At 41.4% G+C, this 22325-nt stretch overlaps 2 protein-coding genes across 2 annotated transcripts in view; both read right to left on the bottom strand.

Annotated features, from left to right (window-relative positions):
• Positions 1–2917: 2917 nt before the first annotated feature.
• Positions 2918–7741, bottom strand: asb4 (ankyrin repeat and SOCS box containing 4). The gene is made up of 7 exons (XM_085792076.1): positions 7211–7741; positions 6264–6563; positions 5517–5759; positions 5176–5423; positions 4049–4162; positions 3432–3925; positions 2918–3237 (listed from the first exon to the last, which is right to left on the bottom strand). Exons 1-6 carry the CDS (start codon positions 7515–7517, stop codon positions 3737–3739), a joined length of 1401 nt encoding a protein of 466 aa, XP_085648202.1. The 5' UTR covers positions 7518–7741; the 3' UTR covers positions 2918–3237; positions 3432–3736.
• A 280-nt stretch (positions 7742–8021) lies between these two features.
• The window catches only part of ppp1r9a (protein phosphatase 1, regulatory subunit 9A), a 49070-nt gene continuing 34766 nt past the window's right edge, over positions 8022–22325 (bottom strand). Inside the window, exons 10-21 of the mRNA XM_085792075.1 lie at positions 19918–20014; positions 18725–18860; positions 17462–17550; positions 15483–15594; positions 15294–15390; positions 14777–14836; positions 14549–14597; positions 14336–14380; positions 12856–12975; positions 12282–12305; positions 11803–11985; positions 8022–10747 (exon numbers count right to left, since the gene is read on the bottom strand). Of these exons, the coding sequence (XP_085648201.1) occupies positions 10565–10747; positions 11803–11985; positions 12282–12305; positions 12856–12975; positions 14336–14380; positions 14549–14597; positions 14777–14836; positions 15294–15390; positions 15483–15594; positions 17462–17550; positions 18725–18860; positions 19918–20014 (1195 nt within the window). The 3' untranslated portion in view covers positions 8022–10564. The remainder of the gene's footprint in view (positions 10748–11802; positions 11986–12281; positions 12306–12855; positions 12976–14335; positions 14381–14548; positions 14598–14776; positions 14837–15293; positions 15391–15482; positions 15595–17461; positions 17551–18724; positions 18861–19917; positions 20015–22325) is intronic.

The following is a 22325-nucleotide window of genomic DNA, read 5'->3' as shown; positions in this document are numbered from 1 at the left end:
AAATCTAGTAACTTGTTTCAACAGTAATTTAAACTAATTTTGATCCTTTTATTAAAGGACTCTGAATGTTTGTAAACTACCTACCTGGTGCCTTAGCAGTGACCTCGTGCCAGCTAAGACCTTTTATTTTTTATTGACAAGAAGTGAAATTGTTAAAACAAAAGTATTTAAAGTTGACGCGAGCATCCGAAAACAGAATAGTTGCATTTCATCAGCTACAACTGCCAAGTCAACCTTGACCTTCACAATAACTTCCCTTTGTTGAAACTGATGTGTTAAGTCAATCACATTTTTCCAAGAACATTCTCGGTGTTCCCAGGAGTAAGCGTCTAGAGTTACAGAGCTTCTTCTCATGCATATTGAAGGTAATTAGATAACATCGCCCTAAGTGTTTTATAATGATGCATATATATGTTGTATATTTAAGTAACTTGCTGTGCTTCAGAGGGAGTGTGTTTGTGCTTTGTGTGTGTGTGTGTGAATGCTGAATGTCGCACTGCAGAAAATTGTTAAGCTACATGACGTGGTGTAAGTCATCATGCTGAGATTAGTATGGCATGTTATCTGTGTTTCACACAGTAGGCTGATAGACACAGGAATCACACAGATGGTGCTATATATACTATAGTGTGAGCTGTATATGTGAGCTGTATTGACATTTCACATATTCCATTCATTTCCTCCATACCAGTCACTTCAACATCTCATTTCAGCCCAGTTTTAAGGTTTTTAGAAATTGCTTATTGTTTTAGAATTTGAAATATTATGTCATTCTTGCATTTTAGGTCATAATATTTAACTGATTTGTGAATTAGTAGACATGTTTTGGTCACTTTTTATATGGTGAACCGTCACTCTCAAAAGGCCAAGTGTTCATGTACTGAAATTGTGGTTCACCACTAAAAGGACTGGTAAATGTAGAAATAAAAACCTCATGTCACATCACACAAACATGTTTTTCCTTCTGCATGCTGTTGTTTGCTTGATAGTTGTTGTGGCTGTTGACTGATCACCTCCAGTCTTTGCTATTTTTCTGTTTTGCAGTGTTTATAGTCTGAATTTGTTTCAAGAATTGATTAATGCAACATAAAAAAACAAGGTCTGTAAAAGTGAAACAGTGACACTGTGAAACTCCAGCGGGTTATGTAAACGGCTCCACGCGCGGTGTCCTCCTGACTCCCTGTTTTCCCTTCTGCAGCTTGTTTTTAAGGAAACTTTGCTCTGTTTCTGTGTCAACGTTGCAGACACAGACCGTTGGCTTTTCGTGGCTGGCTGCCATTAGGCGCTGAGAACAGGCTGTCCTGCTCTGTTCTGCCCCTTCATTAGTGTGCCCACACGTTGTGCTCTATTCTGGTTTTGTTACTTTCTCTCTCTCGAGTCATTTCCACTTCACTGAGGTATGGCAGCAGCACACAAAAAGCATTATTCGAGGGCAATAAGCAGAATATAAAGTAAGAATAAAAACACTTCAATGTTAGAGTGACCACAGAAGTGGATTAAAGAGTAATCTTTTCCCCTCTTCATTATTATAATATGTCTCAGTCTGACTCTTGCTGGTTTATTTTAAGCTGCCACAGTGTGAAGTCTGACCCTTTAGTCATCCTGACAATGTTCCCTCTACAGAATATGTCTGCTGCACGTACACGCCACAGCTACAATAGAGATTCAGTTTCATTTGGTTCAAGGTTTTTCAATAGAATCTGAGGGGGGAACAACACAACAAAGCTGCTTTCATTATTTATGATCATTCCAATATAAAGCAAGAGCAAACAGTGGAACTGCAGCTTGCATTTGTCTGTCCATTTTGGAGGGTTGTTGCTGGCCGAGCCTGCGGGTGCTGCTGCACCCTGTTGCACCTGTTGGCCTCCACACTGTAAAGGCCACCAGCCAAAAACCCAATCAGCTTTTGGCATTCAGTCACATTACAGTTTGCACACATACTGTAACAGCACACTGAATGAGTGTGTTGAACACACAGAGCTACACAAATACATCAACATCAAACACTGTAGTAAAATCAATATCACTGTTGACACTGTGGGGACTTTCGTTTGCTTTCCAAACTAACAGGACAACAGGAAACAAACAGATCGAGGATGTTGGCTAACAGACGTGTAAAGGTCGGGACTCCTAGGAACTAATATCATGTGCACTGTTATATACCGTATAAGAAACAAACCTTTGATGGTAGTTAAATAGAAATCAGACATTTTGCGACAACATTGATTTTTGTTCTTGTTGTTTTGTTTGTTTATTGTACTGTGTGTCGCCCTACACTGCAAAACAAGTTTCCCTGTTGAGGAACAATAAAAATGACTCTGACTCTGACGCCTGTCTGTGTGTGTGTGAACTATGGACTGTGGCTGCACCAGTCCAACAGTACAGTTACAAACAACTGCACTCCTGTTTTATTGTGGTCATCAGGGTCACTGATCCAAGAGGCATTTAATTCCCTTGTATGAAACGATACGACTGTATAATGAACCATGCAAACAGTATTACTACAACATAGAAAGGCAAGGCAAGGCAATTTTATTTGTATAGCCCGTTTTTACAAACAGTTTGTCTCAAAGGGCTTTACTTGCCCTTAGACCCTCACATTGACTGAGGAAAAACTCCATAGAAAAACATTTCAACAGGGAAAAATCGGAGAAACCTCAGGGTGAGCAACAGAGGAGGGATCCCTCACCCAGGACGGGCAGACGTGCAATAGATGTTGTTACAGACAAGAAAACAGTTTACAACAGAGAATGTGGGAAACATGGAAATGTTAACAAGAGCTGATGGAGGCAGCTTCTGGTGGGAGGAAAGGCAGGGAGAGCAGGCCAGCTTAATGGGAGGACTGGATGGCAGACTGGTTCATGGGAAGGGAGGGAAGGCTGGTTTAACAGAAACTGGAAATACTTTAAATACAACACACAATGATATTCCCTTTATTTTTTACCATAATGTGTATCTGTGTGCAATTCATAATTCAATTTTTGGGGGACAAACATTTTAAATCAATCTTCCAATGACGGCTCATCATATGTACAGTATATCGTTTCATATTAGGGGCAAAGGTGTTTAGAAAATGATATTGGTCCATGTTTGTGCCGACATGTGCAGTCCACTGGAAAAACAAGCACTTGTCGTGGAGTGCTCTGTCAAGTGTTTGTTCTGCGCTGGAGTATCATGAGAGTGACCGTTAGGACCGGTTGCCAGGTAGATGAGGGTCCTCTGAAGTGTGAGGCAGAGCTGTAGTGGAGAGACAAGGTGGTCAACACTGCACAGGTGGAACATTAATGCATAAAAAGACAGAGATGTTTCCTGAAACACACCGTTACTTAACAAGAGGCACCTAAGGTCTCAGGAAACTGGTAAATACTTTTTTTTTTTTTTTACCTGAATAAGCTCAGCAACTTTCTGCTATATGAGCAACATGTTCTCACCTGTTGCTCAAACCTGTGCACATTCAAGGTTGGACAATCAGTTGATAGAAACTTGTATGGCGTCCTCTTGTCCTGTCCAACCTCAAACCCCCTTTTAAAATCAGATGAATCACTAGCCATCTGATGTCTTACTTGCGGAGACAGTCTGCATGCGGTTTCTTCCTCACAGCCAATCGGCAAACAGGGATTTCTCATGTTCCAGCCAAAGGTCTCAGGGGAATTAGTGTTTGTTTTAATCATCAGGTCATGAGCTTCATGTTCAAACATCCCATATGCTGATGAAAAATCTACAAAAGGTCTCTATATTAGTATAGTATCCCCTCAGGTTCCAGTAAAATATATTTCTTCATCGGAGGTGGCAGAGGCAGATGTGGCACACGGCTGTGACAGAAGCCTCCCAGGCCGCCTCTGATGGCACATCTGGTCAGGTGAAGCAGGCTGCGAGGAGTGTTGGTGCAGACGGCAAACACAGAGTCGTAGAAGTCTTTATGTCGCTGAGGGAGGAAGAAGAAATTTCATCCCATCACTTAAAAGAAACAGCAGAATTCAAAATTCTAGTGATTATTTTCCAACTTCAAGTAGATGCTCTCTATGTGTTCAATACATCCCTGTACTACCTTGTAGCAGTCATCAGGAATGGCATCTCTCCACTTGTTTGTGGGTTTCAAATGTTCATACGAGTTGATCAGGATTTCTAACACTCTGGGATAGTCATGGCAAGACTGTAGAACCTGCGCAAGACAACGCACAACAAAATGTCGTTCAGCACAAGAAACTTACATGGCCAAAAAGAACAGCTATAAAAAGTCCTTACTCCATCAGCAGTGGCTATTCTCAATAAGGGACTGCCCAAATACTGTAGGTCCTGCAAGATCTGCAAGATCTACACCACCACCGTCCGGTACCACCCAGCAGCACACATACAGATACATACAAAATGTTTTGACTTTTAAGAGTTCTTAAGACTGAAGCTAGAACTGACTATATAACTTCCCCCTGCTCATTTTAGAGCACTTTTATAAATTGTTTTATGGTGACTATACATAATACACTGATTTTATTTAAAAGGATAGTTCACCCAAAATTCAAATTTCACTCAGTATCTCTATGGGGTCACTTTTCTTCGTCCAAAAAGACACACCAAAAACCATCCAAATACCTCCATACTGCTCGTCTGTAATGTCCCTCTTGTATTGAAGCCCCGACATGAGAAATTGTTCCGCTGGTCAGCGCAAATCACGCGAGACTTGCACTGACACAGGAAGAGCAGTGGACTAAGACGCTGGGAGCTTCCCCTACAAACAAGCTTAAAATATAGACTTATTTAATTTTTTTCGGAACTATTTCTCATGTTGGGGCTTCAATACAAGAGGGACATTACAGACGAGCTGTGTGGAGGTATTTGGATGTTTTTTGGTGTGTCTTTTTGGATGAAGAAAAGTGAGCCCAATTCACAACCATTATATGGACAAATACTGCTGCGCCCGGAGGACTCTGAAACTTCTCCCAGCCCTTAGTCGACATGAGGGTGAGTAGATAATGAGTGAAATTTGAATTTTGGGTGAACCATCCCTTTAAGTAATGTAATGTGTTTGTCTAGTGTTTGTATGATGTATTGTAACCCATGCCAGTGCCAGAGATAACTTTCCATTTTGGACAATAAAGTAGTCTGAGTCTGAGATGGACCTACTGCCATCGACAAATGAGTTGTCAGTTTAACTGCATGTGTAGTGTTGGTCCACACCTTGTGGAACTGTGGTGGGTAGACCCGCGGTGCGTTGTGGTTGAGCAGCAGCTGGTAGCAGAGCTCAGGGATGGCCATGGGCCTCACACAAGTCACTTTGAGGAGATACTGGATGGGTGCACACCCGTTGATGTCCATGCTTCTTGCATTTGCTCCGGCCTCCAGCAGCATCTGCATCAGGAGGTGATCACAGTTCCAGGCTGCTTTGTGGAGAGCTGTTTTATGGTCTTCTTCTTGGAGGTTTGGATCTGGAGGAGAAAGGAATTGTTTTTGAGAAAGGATGTACTACAAAGCTTTCATTAAAACACAACAATGGCAATATCCAATCCAGAGGATCTCACCAGCCCGGTGGTCCAGCAGGACACGACAGACAAGGTGATGGTTTTCACTGTAGATTTGCTCTTTAGTGTCAAAAGCCCAGAAGGCGGCCGTCATCAGGGGCGTCTCCTGAAGGGTGTTGACTGCATCCACAGACGCCCCGTGGGCCAGGTATAAGGCCACCAGCTCTGGAACGCCAAATCTGGCTGCTGTGTGTAACGGTGTGTCCTCTTCATTGTTGTGACTGGGCATGTTGACTTTTGCACCTCCATGGGGAAAACGTAATGATTATTATACTCTTCTATATTACATTACATCCCTAATCCATTGTAGTATTATCCACCTGAACTTTTTTACTTTAATAGCTATCTTGAGTTGATTATTATTTTGTTTGGCCTAAAGGCTGAACCTTTATGTTAAGGGTGATCCTCTTCCATTGACCTATATGGTTATGGTGGCCCAAAGGTTATCGGTTTGGTCAAGAGGTTAAATGCCAGAAAGTAAATGATTCAGATTAAAGGTTGTTTAGTTGCAATCCTTAGTTTGGTGTTTTTGGAGTTAGACACAGATATAAGGTTAGAGCTTTGGGCCAGGAGAGAGAGATCTCACATTGGCACCAGAGATGCTCCAGGATTCGGCATTTTTTGAACACTGTTTTTCTTGTAAATAAACCCTTTTTAAATACAAGTGAAGACGTGTCGGCGGTTATCACTTCTTTTCATCAACACATCAATATACCACACCATACTTCTGGATCCCTCCCTCCTGACCTTTTAGGATGAGCTGCTTGGCACAGCCCGCAGACTCCGAAGTGATGCAGTAGTGCAGAGGCGTGTGGCCGCTCAGCGACAGGCCGTTGATCTTTGCCCCGTGGGCCAGAAGCACTGCCACGCAGTCGCTGTTGGAGACCTCACAGGCCACATGAAGTGGAGTCTTCCCGTTGGGCATCCTGTTCACAGCCGCACCTCTCTGGAGGAGCATCAGTGCTGTTTCTACAGCGTTGTACATCACACACACGTGAATGCCCATCGCCCACGAGTTCTCCAGTTTGTAGCCTGGCAGCCAATAACCTGTAACAAATCAGTAAAGGTCAAAGGTGCTGATATAATTTCTGTTGTATTACAGATTAATATGTCGTGCTTGCTTTGGAATCGAAACACTTATGAAGGTGTAAAGGTGATGTTGAAGTTGAAATTAATAATTTAAGATAATGAATTAATGTATATTAGCTGCAGCCTGAAGATGTTTGTTATTGCAATGGGCTCTTTGCACACTTCAACTACTTCCTGAACTTAATGCTGCTCCTTTATTTCCTGTCTTACATGATTGGACAAACTGATTAATCCAGGTGTGTCTGAGTAGTCACAATGGTCAGACACATCTGGATTAATCAGTTTGTCCAATCATGTAAGACTGGAAATAAAGGAGCAGCATTAAGTTCAAGAAGTAGTGGAGCTGTGCAAAGAGCCAATTTACCTTGCACAGATGACTCAGCCTCTTACTAAGTATCCATGTGTATTTAGCACCACCTAGAGGATACACTGCAGAACTAGTCTCCTCAATGTGACATTCACCATATTGACAATCCAGCTCTTATAAAAATGTATTTCTATGTGGGGACTCATCCTAATATGTCATATCTATTTGTCTGAGCCTACACCCTGGCACCACTTGATCAATAATAACTGCTGGTTATGTTCACCTATTTCCTTCTTACCTTGTTTGTATGAGGCCAGGACCATGCTGGGGTCCTCCACCTCCAACACCGTGTCGATGTCTAGGTTGGTGCTGTGCAGAATCTGCAGGACCTCCTGGGCATCGTTGGCCTGCAGGGCCTTCAGAAACCTTTGCTTTAGCTGCTTGAGAGCCAGTTGTCTGGGGGTAAGCTCCTCCATGAACTGAACCCCAACAGAAGGGTCTCGCACTGCCAAACCAGCCACCTCAGACACTAACAGTGCTCTCCACAAAGCATGGAAGAGATTGGAAATGAATGCACAAATTGCTATAATGAAGTAATTAAGCATACCCACACTGGAAGGCCTCCCTCCGAAAGCACAGACATGGGAGGTCTACGAAGAGGGAAGTCGGAAATGAAGTACTGTATAAGAAGAGGGGCAACAAGTGACAGGAGCAGGAGAAAATAGACCTGGAGTGAAATTTAGCTGAATATAAATAGAAAGGAGAGAGGGGGTGGGGTGGCTGGGGAGCTACAACTAGCTGTAGCTGATTCACAGCCAGCCAGTCTGCTGAGATGTTCACCGAGAGAAAGGCTTCATGCAGTGGACGGGTGCACGGTAAAAATAGCAGGGCATGTGAACATGGAAAATGTTTACTTATCTACTCTATTATTCTACATGACTGACCTGGATCCACACAGAGAACCCAACTTACCAGGCCAACAATGAGAAAATCTAGAAAATGAACAGTCGAAACAAAACAGACACAGACTCTGTCTCATGCTTGCACACGACCACCTCAAACTTGAAAGACAAAAAAAAGAAGAAAAGAAGAAACAAAAACAAGCTCTGGACAGTGACTGCACATTTTATTCAGTGTGACAGGTAGCTGCCCTTTCAAACTTTTGAGATTGCGAAAAAAGAGAGCAAGGTAATGACAAATAAAGGAAGAGGAGGAGGGGATTAAGCACAGCTTTTTAAAAGAGTGAAAGCATGGCTAGCAGTTTGTGGTGATTATCTTTTGCTCTCTACGCACATGAAAGACAAACCCTTTTCCAGACATGACTCAAAAAAGTCGCAAAGAGCACCGGGGTCTCATCCATACGTTGGTGTCACTGTGTCAAGCGAGCTCGCTAAGCACATTGAAAAGATCTGGAATCACGTTTCGGCTCAGGTCTGACCTTTTTAGCCACCGCAGCCCATCCGACAAACTGTGTACACACACTGACACAATAGAAAACAAGGCTTCTTTAGGATTCTTACAGCATATTGCTCTCAGTGTTTTTACTATACATACAAAAGAGTCAAAAGAGTGCAGTCTGCTGACCGACTTAACAGGGCAGGGGGGGTATTCACAGAAAGGTTCAAGTGTTACAAAATATTTCATATTAGAATACATCATGAGCAGTTTATTGGAGTTGCACTGGAGCAGCACTATGGTTGTATTAGAGGAAAACCACAAGCACAATGGGGGAGTATTTGTTTTCTTCTCGCTTTGCATGTCCAAACCTTCCTTCATTTGATAACAACCATTTCAATCTTGAAATAATCTTTCAATTAGCAGTTTTCATTATGTTTGGCAAAAGGAAGTGATCATACAATTCTGGATAAATCATTATTAGGTGTTAATAATACTCTTATTTTTTTTGTATAAGTTATCAGAAACAATAGTCAAATTCTTCATTAAATACAGAAATAAATAAATAATAACATTAACAGATCAGTCTTACTGTTGCATTGCATGGCGGTATCTGTAGCCCCAACTATTCTTCCTGCTCTTAACCTGTTACCAGTACACCAGGCAGGGCCCTTAAGACAAAAGGGAGTGTTACTGAAGCTGCCTTCATTTCTATCACGGTGAAACTGGTGTCTCTATATTTATTGTAAACCTACGCAATGATTCCTGGGAATGATAAAGAAGTAACACAGGGAACTTGTCTCTCAGTAAGCTTCATAGTCCTAGAAACAAAAACTGCATAAAGTACATAAGTCAAAATCAGTTTAAAAGGTATAATTCTCATCTTACAAGTAAATTAAAAGAGTTTAAAGTCTTACTGAATCAGTTTCATAAGAAAAAAATTATAACTATATTGCATCTATTTGGTGCAATTTCCAGTGTAACATCAGTAGTAATCAGGTAATCTTTTAGACAATTTCTGCACCTCCTGCATCTGTCTTCAATCACAGAGATGAACCACGTATATGGCAGGCATTCCTAAATATTATTAAGAATTTTCCAGAGTAAACTGCATGGTGAGCTTGACTTCCTCTGAAAGAATAAAATGAACAGGAATGGATGACTCGGTTTAGTCTACTGTATGTGTTTCAACACTCACACAGAAGCGGGTAGAGTTCAGAAAAATTCTACTACTCTAGAATTTCTAAAGGCAGCGGCGGGGTATTACTTTGTCATTGAGAGAATATAAAAAGAGGTCAAAAGCAGGTTACAAGCAGAGTCAAAGCAATATTATGCATATAAGCAGGAAGTTTCTTCATCATCTTTTTTTTTGTTTGTTTGTTTGTTTTTATGGTACGGGTTAGGTAAGTTACAAATTTCATGATTACATTGTACCTGAAGTCTCCATTAGAACCAGTCCAATGAGTACAGCATGTCCTTGTCATTCATAGAGAACTGCTTTAGTTATGGTACATGTGTACAGCACGCAGCACTGGGCGAGTGCAGTGGTTACATTTACAGTGTCCAGTGTTCTTGCAAATGCTGAGAGTTTGTTTCTCTCAGTGAAACTTGGTTCCCAGTTCAGTTCCCATTGGAAAATTCCAGTGTTGTCCTGGTCAGTAGTGAAGGGAAGCAGCATGGGGACACCCAGTGGAGGGAGATGAGTACTGCCTGACCTGTATGTGCTTCAAAGCAATAGAGATTCCACTGATCAATGTATCTGAGCAGTATATACATAAATCTGTCAAAATGGCACATCAGAGATATTTGTATCTGTATTTATACATGGTTGTTGTGTCTAACGGTGTGGTGAAGGATAACGCAGATGGCTCTGAGGATATGATATGGGTTCGGGGTGAAATAAGTTTAGCACAGACTTACTCTGAATATGAATAAATAAACCCAACTTACAAGCTATAAACAGCAAAATAAATAGAACTGAGTCAATTTCTTCTTTCTAAAAACACAGGAAGGGTGTAAAACGAGGCAAATTAAGGGGCAACATACTATTATCCAGCTGCTCGTTTTGGTTTAATTTGCTTGGTGAAAAAGTCACTCAACAATCTCTGACAGTTTGAGGTGGAGCTCCACCACGGAGAACTACTGAACTGAGCAGGCGTCCCTCAAGGTTCGTTTGTGGGGCCTACTGACGTTCTGTTCCTCGGTGCTACTTGTTGTGGTGCTACAGTAAAGCAGGAGGTGATCTAATAATTTCGCTTCACTCTGCCGCGCCCTCTTTGCGCGCTTCTTTCTGCTGCTGCTCCAGCTCTCTTTTCCTTAGCTTCTCGCGCTGTTTCTCCACCTTCTCCCGGTTCCTCTTGGCCTTCTCCATCAGAACTTTAAGGTCTTTGATCTTCTTCTTGATCAGGGCACGGTCCTGCGAAGAACTGACTCCAAGGGCCTGAAACAAAAGAAAGAGCTTGAGCATCCTGCTTGTTTTGACCTATTACGAGAAGCATCTATCACAAAAGGGAAAAAGGTATCCGTTCTCACAGAACATGCCGTGCCTCCTGATGACATCCCAGAATAGAAAGGAAGCAAGTAAAGATTTAAAACAAATTGACCTAAAATTGACCCCTGGGGAACCACAAACTTGATCTCATGGCTTCCTGAGGAACATGTATCCATACTTACAAAGAAGTGTTGATCTGCGAGGTAAGAGACGAACCAGTTAAAAGCAGTAGCTACCAGAGGCCGACCAGGTTCCTTAGTCTGTTTAATAAAATGTGATGGTCTACTGTACCAGAGGCAGCGGTTAGAGCCACTAGTACCAAGACTTATTATATCTGCATCCAACTGGGGCCGTTGTGATGTCAGATTTTCACTGAATGAAATGATTGATTGTATTATTGTGTTATTATATTATTGAATTACTGCAAAGTATTCATGATAATGATATTGGGCCTTAATCATGAACTGTTCTACTCTACTACTACTTACAAAGTTTTTACTAAGATTGTGGCATTCATGAATGTTTTATTATCCAGGATTTGTTTTTAGGTAAGAACAAAATCTAAATCAGGAGCATACTTAAGCACATTTGATATTATACGATTTGAATTAGAATCTCTCGCCCGAAGTCAGCTGGCCCTAGTGCAGGATAAGCGGTATAGAAAATGAATGAATGAATGAATGAATTAGAATAATTTTCTTATCTTTTATGATGATGATTATATACTATGTACATAATGTATGTATATGTATTATATATGAACGACTTAAGAAAGAATCTACGAAGATTCTTAAGAAGATATTGGTGAATGAGACCCATTGTTTCTTGAAAAAACAAAAGAAAACTAAACTAAACTAATCTAAACAAAACAAAAGAAAAAAACTTAACCAAACCAAAAAAACAACCAAAATATATGTAAATCCCAATATACTATATTCATATTTGCAGGCTCTAATGTATCTGCAGGTGCAATGTATGTACAAAACCATTAAGTTTTAACCTACCTTTAACTCAGAGCTATCCAGCTGTAGCAGCTGTTCTCCATCTATGTTTTTGGCAGTGAATTCTGGGATATGGTGTTCTAAGTTGAGGCCCATGAGCCAGCGGGCCACTTGCTGGGATGTCCACTCTGTAACGGTGCGGTTCTGCCACTGATACTGCTTCGAAAACTGCCCCTCGTCCAGAATCTGAAAAAATATAACAGAAAGAAAAACGAATCAGTCTGACATACATCACTGCACTGAAAGTATATTTTCTACAGAACATAGTGAAGAATGACTCGGCCATAAAAAATGTATAAAGTGGAAATAAGAATAAGAAACACATTAATTCTGTGTGACATGCAAAAAAAATTAACTATGAATTGTGTGAGAATGAAATATGAACAAATGGCTTATACTCGACACACGCACACACACATACACCACAAGACACACTTCCAGTAAAACACATTTTCCCTGTAGGCTCGCAGCCTCAGTCTCACCTCATCATCTATCATATCCAGACTCTGAATGTGGCGGCATAGAAAACAACAGAAAATGACTGGGTTGTTAACAGAGCAGCAACAAAATGGCTTCCACTACAGCAGCGGAAAACAACATTTGAATACAATGAGTCAAAACGGGTGCACTGATTGTAGCTTGTTTGTTATCTGCAAGACGGATGTGAGGAGGCAGCTCCCTGTAGAGAATAGAAGATGCGTTCCATGAAGATGATAAATGAGAGCAGTGGCACAAATAAAAAAGATTGTTTGTTTTTTGTTTTTTTGTTGCAAACTGATTGCATTGTAGGAACCTTTTTCGTGTTTTATTTTTTTTGTTCTTGATTGCATTTACAGTAGATGCCAGTTTACTAAAATATAAATCCACGGACAGGAGCTAAAGCTGGTGTCTGTCTATTAATTGAAAACTTTTTGGGTGTTCTATGACTTTATATGAACTCATAAGAACTTTTCCAATGTAATAACAATGCAGAAAGAAAGCATGTATTTAGGGTTTGTACAGCTTCCTGCCAAACAAAAGGAAGGAGAAGGAAGTATTGTAAGATTGTACACGTACCTCGTCTGAGGACAGGGCCAGGCTGTGTGAGTGTCCTGACATCTTGGCTTCGCTCAGCAGACCGCTGATCTCCACTGAGCTGCTGCTGCTGGCGCTCAGATCATCGTTCAAAGCAGGTCCCTAGAAAAATATTTAAAAAATCAAAAACACTTCTTCTAAAGCCTTGTGGGGAGACCCGACTGGCTCTGAGGCTGAATTTAGTAGATTAGTTGGACGCTTCTCTCTCATTGATGTTTCTGTGAAGTGTTATTGATTAAAAGCGAACTGACGCTGCATTAGTATGTTGATGTTGCAAATTCAATCAAGTAGGAGTTATTAAATGTATTTCTTAAACAGACGGATTAGATAGGAGTGAATGAATCGAGAAATTGAAGGGCTTTTCCTCTGAACACGCACCAGAATGACTGATGTGCTTCATGCTAATATAGCTAAATAGAAGACAAATATATTTAAGCTGGTAGATAGACTGCAAGAAGACATGGCTGTGTATATCCGTCATTTTTAAGATGTTCCATTACAGCACAAACTGTAAATGTGATTAGTGGTGAGGAATGATGTAGCTGGATGCTGTCCAACTCCAAAGATCTCTCACTCTCTTTGTCCTTGTGTGTGTGAGAGAGTGTGGACATTCAGGAAAACACATTAAGATCCAAGACTGTGCTCAAACAGCAAGAGGCACGGTGCTGCTGCTGCTGCTGCTGCTGCTGAGAAATACAGACTATCTTCCTCTGTATGAGGCCAATATTTTCTGTTTCTTACATTCAACAAGATAATGCAACTTCAACCTCACCTCTTTGAGTCTCAGTAAAGGATAAATCAAGACTAATCTTACAGATTCAGACTTTCAGCTTCCTGCGATGAATCTTTACTTAAATGCTTCACATTACTATTAAAGGGCATAAATTGTGTATTGATTTAGCTTTTGATGTAAGCTCATCTGAAGCTCAGAGGAAGTCCACGGAGAAAAAAAAAGGACTGGATTGGTCCAGGATCAAAAATAATCTCCTTCTTAATCCTAAAGTAACCACATCTGATATTACACAGGATTAGAAACAGCTCATGCAAGTTCCTACACTGCAACAAACGTCCATGTTAACAGTTTTAATCTTATTGAATTAGTATGACATTTAACTCATTCAACATGTCTTATGAAACAAGCTGTTTTGCAGTGGAAACACCGGGGAAGAGATTTTTTTAATACTATAATATAATATAAAACAGATCATATGACTGCTAAAATGGACATTTTGGCAGTGTGGCTGAGGACTGAGCTAAGATTAGAGAAAACATTTAGGATCATGTCAGTCTACTCATTGACTTTCTTGTAATTAATAATGCAATTAAGCATGTCTATGCTTGTGCCACTACAATTAATTTTGCTACTTAACCCTGTTTACCTCTTAGAGCACCAACACATACAACACATACCCATTTCAGTGGATTGAGGTACAACTGAACAGAACACAAAATTATACAATACCAAATAATATGAATAGGAGAAGAAGTGGGGCCATGTGAGGGAGGTCTGTTCAACACAAGTAACACAACATATGAAAGCTAAATGATGTACCAAAGGAAAACCTGTCATTAAACTTACAATATCTAAGTACCTGCTCTGACTGGACTTAATAATCACTTAATAATCACATCACTGAATCATTATTTGTCCATTCTGTTACCAAACTTGTTGTACCTTGGCACTGAGCTTCTCTGGGCTGTTCTCTGCTGATGGCTCAGTGGAGCTGAAAGAGAGACAGGGAGAGAAACAGAGGGAGGAAGGTATGAAATAGATAAACAGCTGCTGGTACAGGAACATCAGAAAACGTGCTCCAGATCCTGCCCTATAGTTTTGTGTTTATTAGCTGGAGTCAGACAAACAAAATGAAAAGAGCTCTGTAGCTCTGATACAGTCATTATTTACCTATTTCCAGGGGAGCCTCTGGGATCTGTGTCCTTCACTTTGGTTTTCCTGAGGGAGGACCTGAATATAAAAATGTTAAAAGGAAGAGTAAAATACATAAATCTGGCCTTAACACTTATAGAGTAGTGTTGAGTCTTTAATGTGCTTTGCTAACCACAGATGTTTCATAAGTGCTATTACGTTGCTAAATAGTTTTCAGATAATAACTCAGTATCTGTCCTTAATACATGAAATAAATATGCCACCCATTTGTATGTACCACATTAAGCATAAGCCTAACCTTTTAAGCACCAATAATGAATTATATGGCTCCAAACTTCTGTCATACTGTGTCAGCACAAATAATATGTAGAAAAAAACTCTTATTTTCATATTGCTTACATCACATTTGGTCTCAAATAATCCCCCCAAAAAAGTAACAAATATTTGTGCCTGATGACTCCAGTTCCATCAGTAATGTATGGTGGCTTCATGCACTCAAAAAGATAATATAGCACACCACTGTTTGTCATCTTACCCAGAGTCCGGAGCTTGTCTGCGCTCCCCCAGGCTGTGAGAGGGGCTCGACATCGCAGGAGAGTGAGAACCTGTGATCACAAACACTGATGTTAGTGCTTATATAAACAATATACAAAAATATAACTATTATAATGAGAGAAAAGTGGGAGATACAGATAGACAGTGTGTATAGTTACAGATATCGTACCCAGGGTTCGTCTGGGGGAGCTCTCTGCACTGTGCACCACAGCTCCTCCATCACAAGAGGCCACGATCGAACCAGAGCGGCTGTGGGCTGGACTCCCATGACCCTCTGCTACCTGAAGAGGGATACAAAAAAAAAAAAAAAAGGCAGAAAAAATTATAAAGTCAGTGGTAGAAAGTGAGATGAGAGAGAAACGTAAAAGAGGAGAAGCAGAGAAAGAGAATTGAAAATGCAAAATTAAAAGGGAGGAAAGCAGCAGCTGAGAAGTGGTCCTGTCCCACAAAAAATAAGTAGAATAAAGTGCAATCAAAGGAAAACTGATCTGAGCAGCCAGCACTGCAGACTAATCTGAGAGAAGTCACTTGACATACTTTCACCATTTCTAATTCCTCGCCCTCTTTACCCTGCGAAGCCTCACACTGCCCACTTTCTGTGTTCTTGCCATTTCTCATCCAATTCTCGGGCTGTTTATCCAATCTGAACTCATTCCTGCTCGAGCTGAGTTATGGGACAGCATTAGCCAGACGAGAGCCTTTCATCCAGAAAAAAGACTGTGGCTGTGATTATCACACTGGGAGAGACAATAAGTTGTGACAGCGCCACAGACTCAATTAGTGCCGTGGAGCAGCATACAGCAATTAATCCATTAAAGGAATAAAGTGGAATGGACAGGGGTTAAAGACACACAACGCACTGATAGACACACGCACATACAGTAATTACACACCCTGTGGCGAAATAAAAGGCATAATAAATGTAAGGAGGGGGTCTAATGAGAATAATGGAGCTTGTTTGATGAGTAAAAAAAATCAAAATCACATCTGGTTGATATTTGCACAGATGTTGTTAGGCAGTAAACCTGTTTTATGTTTAAAGGAGTCATTACCGGAAATCACATTTTTCCTTGTTAAAACATGTATATTGGTGTTGGACCTGAAAGTGGCTGAGTTTTTTCGTTTGGGCTCTTTGTTTAAGTCAGAGTAGCTCATGAGGGTGTACACCGCAAATGACCAGATTTTGACTCTGCTCCTATGGTGACGTCACCACAGGAGTCTGCTTTCATAAACCCACCTCTCTTCCACCACCCCGACTTACGCGGCGCCATTACTTATTGTTTTATTTCCCACTGTAGAGCTGTTATTTCGTCACTTTATTAAGTTTTAATATTTTTCATGCGAGAATGTAAGGGTTTAGATCCCCAATGTGCGGTTAGTTTATCCAAATGACGGCTATTTAGAAGTTTGCTCCGACGTTGAGAGAAGTGAAGCTCCACCAGAGGAGCGGCTCTTCAGCAACCCGTCTGCAGAGCTCGTTGGCCGGCCAAACTATGTCGTCATGCCGGGGGAGGAAACGATCGCTAATTAATTTACCCGCAGGTTTGTAGAGGTTTATCGCCGGCTGGTTAAATTCTTTTTAGGAGATAAATGTTGGTCTCATTGATGAAATCTAACATTGTGGCAGTCGTATCAGTTTGTTTGAATGAGAAGTGAAGCTTCACACAGGGCAGCAGCAGCTCTGCCCCGGGGCTCTGTAGCCTACGTACTGTACACAAATCACCACATTTGCATCAATAAATACATGTTTTACAATGAACCGATTAAATTTTGTTTTATTTTATTAAGTTATATAACATGGTTACGGTACACGGCAGAGAGCAGCATGGTATGTGGTTTCCAATACAGCAATGCCTGCATGTAGCCCACTGGGCCAGCCACCATTCCGGCTCTGTCCTTCCTGCGTCCAATCAATACGCACCTCATTACAAAACCTTGCGCTTACTCTCACGAGAGAAAATTGTCGTATGAAAAAGTGTCAGAACAAGCTCTATGTTTGATTAAAAAAAAAAAAATTCTAATAAGTTTTAAGAATTGATTCAAAGCAATTCAAGAGGGACTGGATACGTAAAAAAACAGGTGATGACTCCTTTAAGCTTCAATGAATAAAAGGGGGTAAAGAGAGAGAGTGTGTGTTGTAATACAAACCTCTCCCTCTGTAGAGCTGATGCCGTCACAGGTGAGTCCTCTGTAACTCTTCTTTTTGCTGGGTGAGTGGGGAGAGCCCTCCCTCGTGTCTGCAGCCACACACACGCACACACACACACACACAGACAGACATACGATCGTGATTGAGGTTGACATGTTGAAAAAAAAAACACACACACTGTAATGCATCTGTTCATCAATTATGTGCATGGTTTCTTTTTTTTGTCCCAGTCTTTATTTTTAGGCTCACATTTGGCCACGGCCCCATGTCGACACCTCCCATTGAATAACTTTATTAAAAAAACATCAGCTCTGATGAAATATCACATCTTCCTCTAAAAGTAACCCTATTAATTAGGCAGGCAATTATCATGTTTCTGCTCATTCCTTGAGTGTACAGGGAAACGCTGTCAGATGAGACAAATTTGAAAAAGATCATTTGAGCAGATCCTGTCTTCTCCTCCCACACACCCTCTCTCCTCCATATCCCTTTCCAGCCGTCTCCCTCGATCCCCCTCTCTCTCCTTTTTAATATTGCATAATGGGCTGCATCACTCGGATCAGTGCAGATCCAAACACTCTGTTATCGCGTCTGCGCTGTGCACTAACAGATATGGCACTTCTCTGTGCAGACTCGGCTCTGACAGATGCAGCCACTGAAACGAAGCCAGCTTAGTTTAAGGAGGAGAGGAGAACAGAGGCAGACAGATGTGCTCAAAAGGGATAACTTGTTTGTTTTTGTTTGCAGAAGAACAGAACAAAATGAGTTCATGTGAAGGTCAAGGCTTGTTTGAATTGTATTGTGTATGTGTGTGTGCACTTTTGTTTACACTTTGGAACAGCACAGTTATGTGTTGTCACTTCTCTTCACAGGGCGACATGTAGGAGCCGACAAATGTTGATTGCAGTGTCATTGATGTGTATCATCATCAGTGTAAGGACGAGAGGAGTTTAATTTAAACAATCTGAGCTTTGAGGGAACTAAAACTTTATTTATAACCATTTTCTCTGACATTAATGTGTAGGCTGCAGCTGTTCGTGTCATCTCTTACTCTACTGTTTGAGAAATCACTCTGTTCATTAGGAAATATGTTCATTTGCTTGCTTGGTAAAAGTTCCACGGAAAGTTCCATATCTCTCTCTGTTCAACGTGAAGCCGGAGCCAAATGGCCGATTCTCAAAAAGAGAGTGAATAAGCATTTTCGCAAACTTTTCCTTCTCGTCAAAAATATCATAATAATGACCAGTCATGGTGAGACAGACCTCTGGCTGGTGCTGCAGCCCTGGCGGGGCTGTGCTGCTGAGCGCTGAGCCTCTCAGCACTGTTGCTGTTGTTGTTGTTGACCTGGATGCCGTTCTGCTTCATCAGCTGCATTAGCTCGGACTCTAACGCTGCAATCTGTCGTGGGAGAGGAACAAATCAATGTTAATCAGCCGTAGGCATTTACCTGTAAAAAAACAGCTGTTTTAAACAATTGAATGTTAATGGCCAACATGTTTCCATTAGAAAACAGTCTCTTTTGGGAGTTGGAAAAGTGGACGTGTTGACTTTTCCAGTTTATACGGTTCGCCGCCTGCAGTGAGGACTAGCCTCAACACATGGGGGCGGCTGCTCTACCAACTGAGCTAAACACCGCCCTAACAGTGAGATCTATAAGGTGTAAACAGCTGCAACAGTTTTTGTTGGCGTAACTTTTCATAGCTACTGTGTTGTGTGTGTTTGAATTATTAAAACCTGGTTTGATGTTCAGAATTTCCTATAACTTGACTCTTGCCTTGCTTGATGTGAGCAATGATTCAACTTGTCCTGTTTGATTCTCATCACAATAACTTGGCACTTGCTTGAAACCCGAGGGTTAAAAGAGATGAGATTTGCTTTCTTCCATTCTCTGCCATTCGCCCTGTACAGTGGAGAGCAGGAGGAGACTGAGAGTCCAGTGTGGAGGATAATAGTAGGGGACAGTCAAGTTGACTGTCCATTCAACTGTGGGACGTGACCTGAGACTTGTGCAGAAAACAACACAACTGTCATGTTTTAAGACTGAGACGGCAGAAAATCAGTTGACAGCAGAAGGAACTGCAGGCCCCTGGACACCAAGTCCATCTGCTGTTGCTGTCCGGGGCGGGAGAAAAGCTTTTTTATATGTGGCAGAAAAAAGCACAGATGGCCTTTCAAGAGGAAAAACAGCAGTGATGAAATGCTGTTACTGATCTTTCTTACAATGATCATGCGAATAGCTTAACCAAACAATCCTGTTAATCATCAAGCACCGAGAAGAACCGACAGAGAAGAACCGCACTGTTCATTGGTTTAGTTTCACTTCAGGGATTCTGCCATTGTTTAGGGGCCAATATGCTAAATCTTGCGGACACAGACAGAACAACTGAGAGGCAGACAGGTTACCCAGTCGGGACAGACATGAGAGACAGAATGCAATTAAGAAGATGTGATTTACCCGGACTTGCAGCCCCTGGATCTCGGCCAGGTGAGCTTTCTCAGCCTCCTCCAGCCGCCTCCTCTCTGCATCCTCCTTCTGGACAAACTCCACCTCTCTGGAGGGAGAGGAGGGAGGAGAGAGTTGTGATGTGATGAGGGAAGGGGGGGGGTGGTAATACAGGAAAACAGGATGCATTCATCTGTGTGAACACGTGTTGCCATGTGTGACTGTGCCTCTCTCTCCTGTTTTAGGATGTCAGTGTGATTCATTTTACTCTAACCCCACACCTCACACACACACTTACACACATCCCCCAAAATATGAAATGCTTCCTGTTTTGCTCTGGGTCTGGGAGCTCACTGTCTCTTCTGTGCAGCTCAGTTCTCTACTTAAAGATAAGCATGGAGAGTTTGTTTCATTCGTTAGCTTCCATTTGGCTTGCAGGAGCACAGCCAATTAGAGGCAGTCAGACTGCAGCTGAGCAGGAGAGGTTGTGATGGGACTGACCAAAGAAATCAACGCACTGAAAAAAGCAGGAGAGCTCTGCTGCATTGAAATAAGAACCTCAGCTCTTACTGTTGAAATGGGATGAGACTTGGGCTATAAAAAGAGCCACGCTCTGCCTCACAGATGGAAATGCAGCAGATATTTCTCCTTTTTTTTGTCTGCTGAGGCAAGTGAGAGTAGATGTTAAGGAATAATGAAGAAATTCATCTTAAAATTATTTATGAATACGTATGTTCAATGGCAGGATTCAAGCTGTGACCTAATTTAGGAAATCCTTTAAGTGTGGGGAGTTACAACAGACGTGAAAGTGATGTTTCACTCCAAGCAGTTCAGTGTCTTTCTCAACAAGTCAAGAAGAGGAGTTAGCACAAGTTACTGTGCAACTATTCCAACAAATCAAGCGTAGCGTTAGTTCTGGTAGGCCATGACGTCAAGCTCTTAATCAGCACAGCGTAACTGTCATCACCTGTGCAGATCAGCTGATGGCTCAGCTGACTCCCCGTAGCTGCTTCCTATTGGGGAATTGCATTCAGAGCGCGCTATTTAAACTTCTCTAGTCCGACGTCACCTCCCTTGCTGCTGCTGCTTTTTTGCAACCCACCTCCACCCCAGCTCCTCCTGTCATTGTATTCATGTTGGTTGCTCTGCTCTGTCTGGGTTTTCTTTGCTGCTGTGCTCCCTGCTCATGCCGTTCATGATGGCTCGTGAAGGGCAGGGAGGTGCTCTTCCTGCCTCAGGCTTTCCACGCAAGCGCGTGGAAGAGCAGGGGGTCCCAGAACAGTACCATACCGCCAAATAAAACTTGTGCAAGTAAATAAATATTATTTTGACATAGTGGTCCTGACAGAACTGGTAATAATTCACTTACCTTCACCTGTCTTTATCTTGACTATTAAGCCACTATGTGTAGGTCTTTCTTTCTTTTCTTACAACTTTATTTGTATCATAAGAGTGAAATTCATGCAACTGCCCGAACAAACAAATCTGAACCGCAGTGAAGTTAGTTTCAAGTTGGATATTCAACAGACATTCGCAAGCCACTCCAACATTTCATTTGCATCCGTATTGCAAGCTGAAGAAGGCTACAGCGTGCACCGACTTCCTGATTTCAAAATAAAAATGTGGGATATTTAAAGCAGAGATACCGTGTTTAAAGCTATTGAGCTAAAATGCTAATATTTACAGATAAAAATTAATTAAAAAAAATATTTAGAGATTTCAAATGTAAAAACAAGAGGTGTACCTCATGCAGTCAGTGGAGTACTATGATCCAACACTGATTTTGAGTCAACTGATCACATGGCCTGGAAGCTGTGTGCAAATCTGACCACGAACACCAGGAACTTAATGGGCTAAGTCTAAGAACAACACCTATCCTGCACCAATTCTGACTACCTTTAACTTGGAAGATTTTATATCACATAGAGATTTAACACATGGGATCTTACTTTTTTTTATGGGTGATGACGAATAAAGACAGTCAGACAATTTTAATAAAATCCAACAATTCTTAGATACTTCCAGATATCTTTAATTGCTTCAGTATAATATACTTGATAGCAAAGTGCAACAAAAACAAAGCTCTCAGAGCTTTCTCTGATCTTAGTCCAATACAGTGAGGAAGAGAATTAGTGAAATTGAATTAGAGAATCCAGGATTAGTTTCAGTCTCTTATCTTTTCTTATAGTTTTAGTCTAGATGGAATTTTATTTGTAGTGCAGACATGAACATTTTAAAACTAAATCAACAAAAGGCATGTCATTTTAAAAGTAGTGGTCCGAGGCATCACACAACTGTGACACAACTGTGGTTTCTTGACAGGAAAAGGCTTGAGATGTCTTGCTCCACTTTCTACATTACTGTAGGTAATAGCCAGTGCACATTCCTCTGTCCCTGATCACCATCTAGGATGAACAGCT

This window comes from Trachurus japonicus, chromosome 11, assembly GCF_045865225.1.
Source record: "Trachurus japonicus isolate A0001 chromosome 11, Traja_1.0".
Classification (NCBI taxonomy): domain Eukaryota; kingdom Metazoa; phylum Chordata; class Actinopteri; order Carangiformes; family Carangidae; genus Trachurus; species Trachurus japonicus.
Note: the sequence above shows the minus strand (reverse complement) of the source record. Positions and strands in the feature narration are given on the sequence as shown.

Bases quoted from the DNA above. Each gene is read 5' to 3' on its own strand.
- asb4 (XM_085792076.1), bottom strand. From the start codon at position 7,517: ATGCTTAATTACTTCATTATAGCAATTTGTGCATTCATTTCCAATCTC. The intron at 5,424-5,516 runs GTGAGATCCTCT...TTTCTCCTCCAG, and splicing joins CCTGCTGGACCACCGGGCTG to ATCCAAACCTCCAAGAAGAA. The intron at 4,163-5,175 runs GTGTGGACCAAC...TGTCTTGCGCAG, and splicing joins ACCCACCACAGTTCCACAAG to GTTCTACAGTCTTGCCATGA.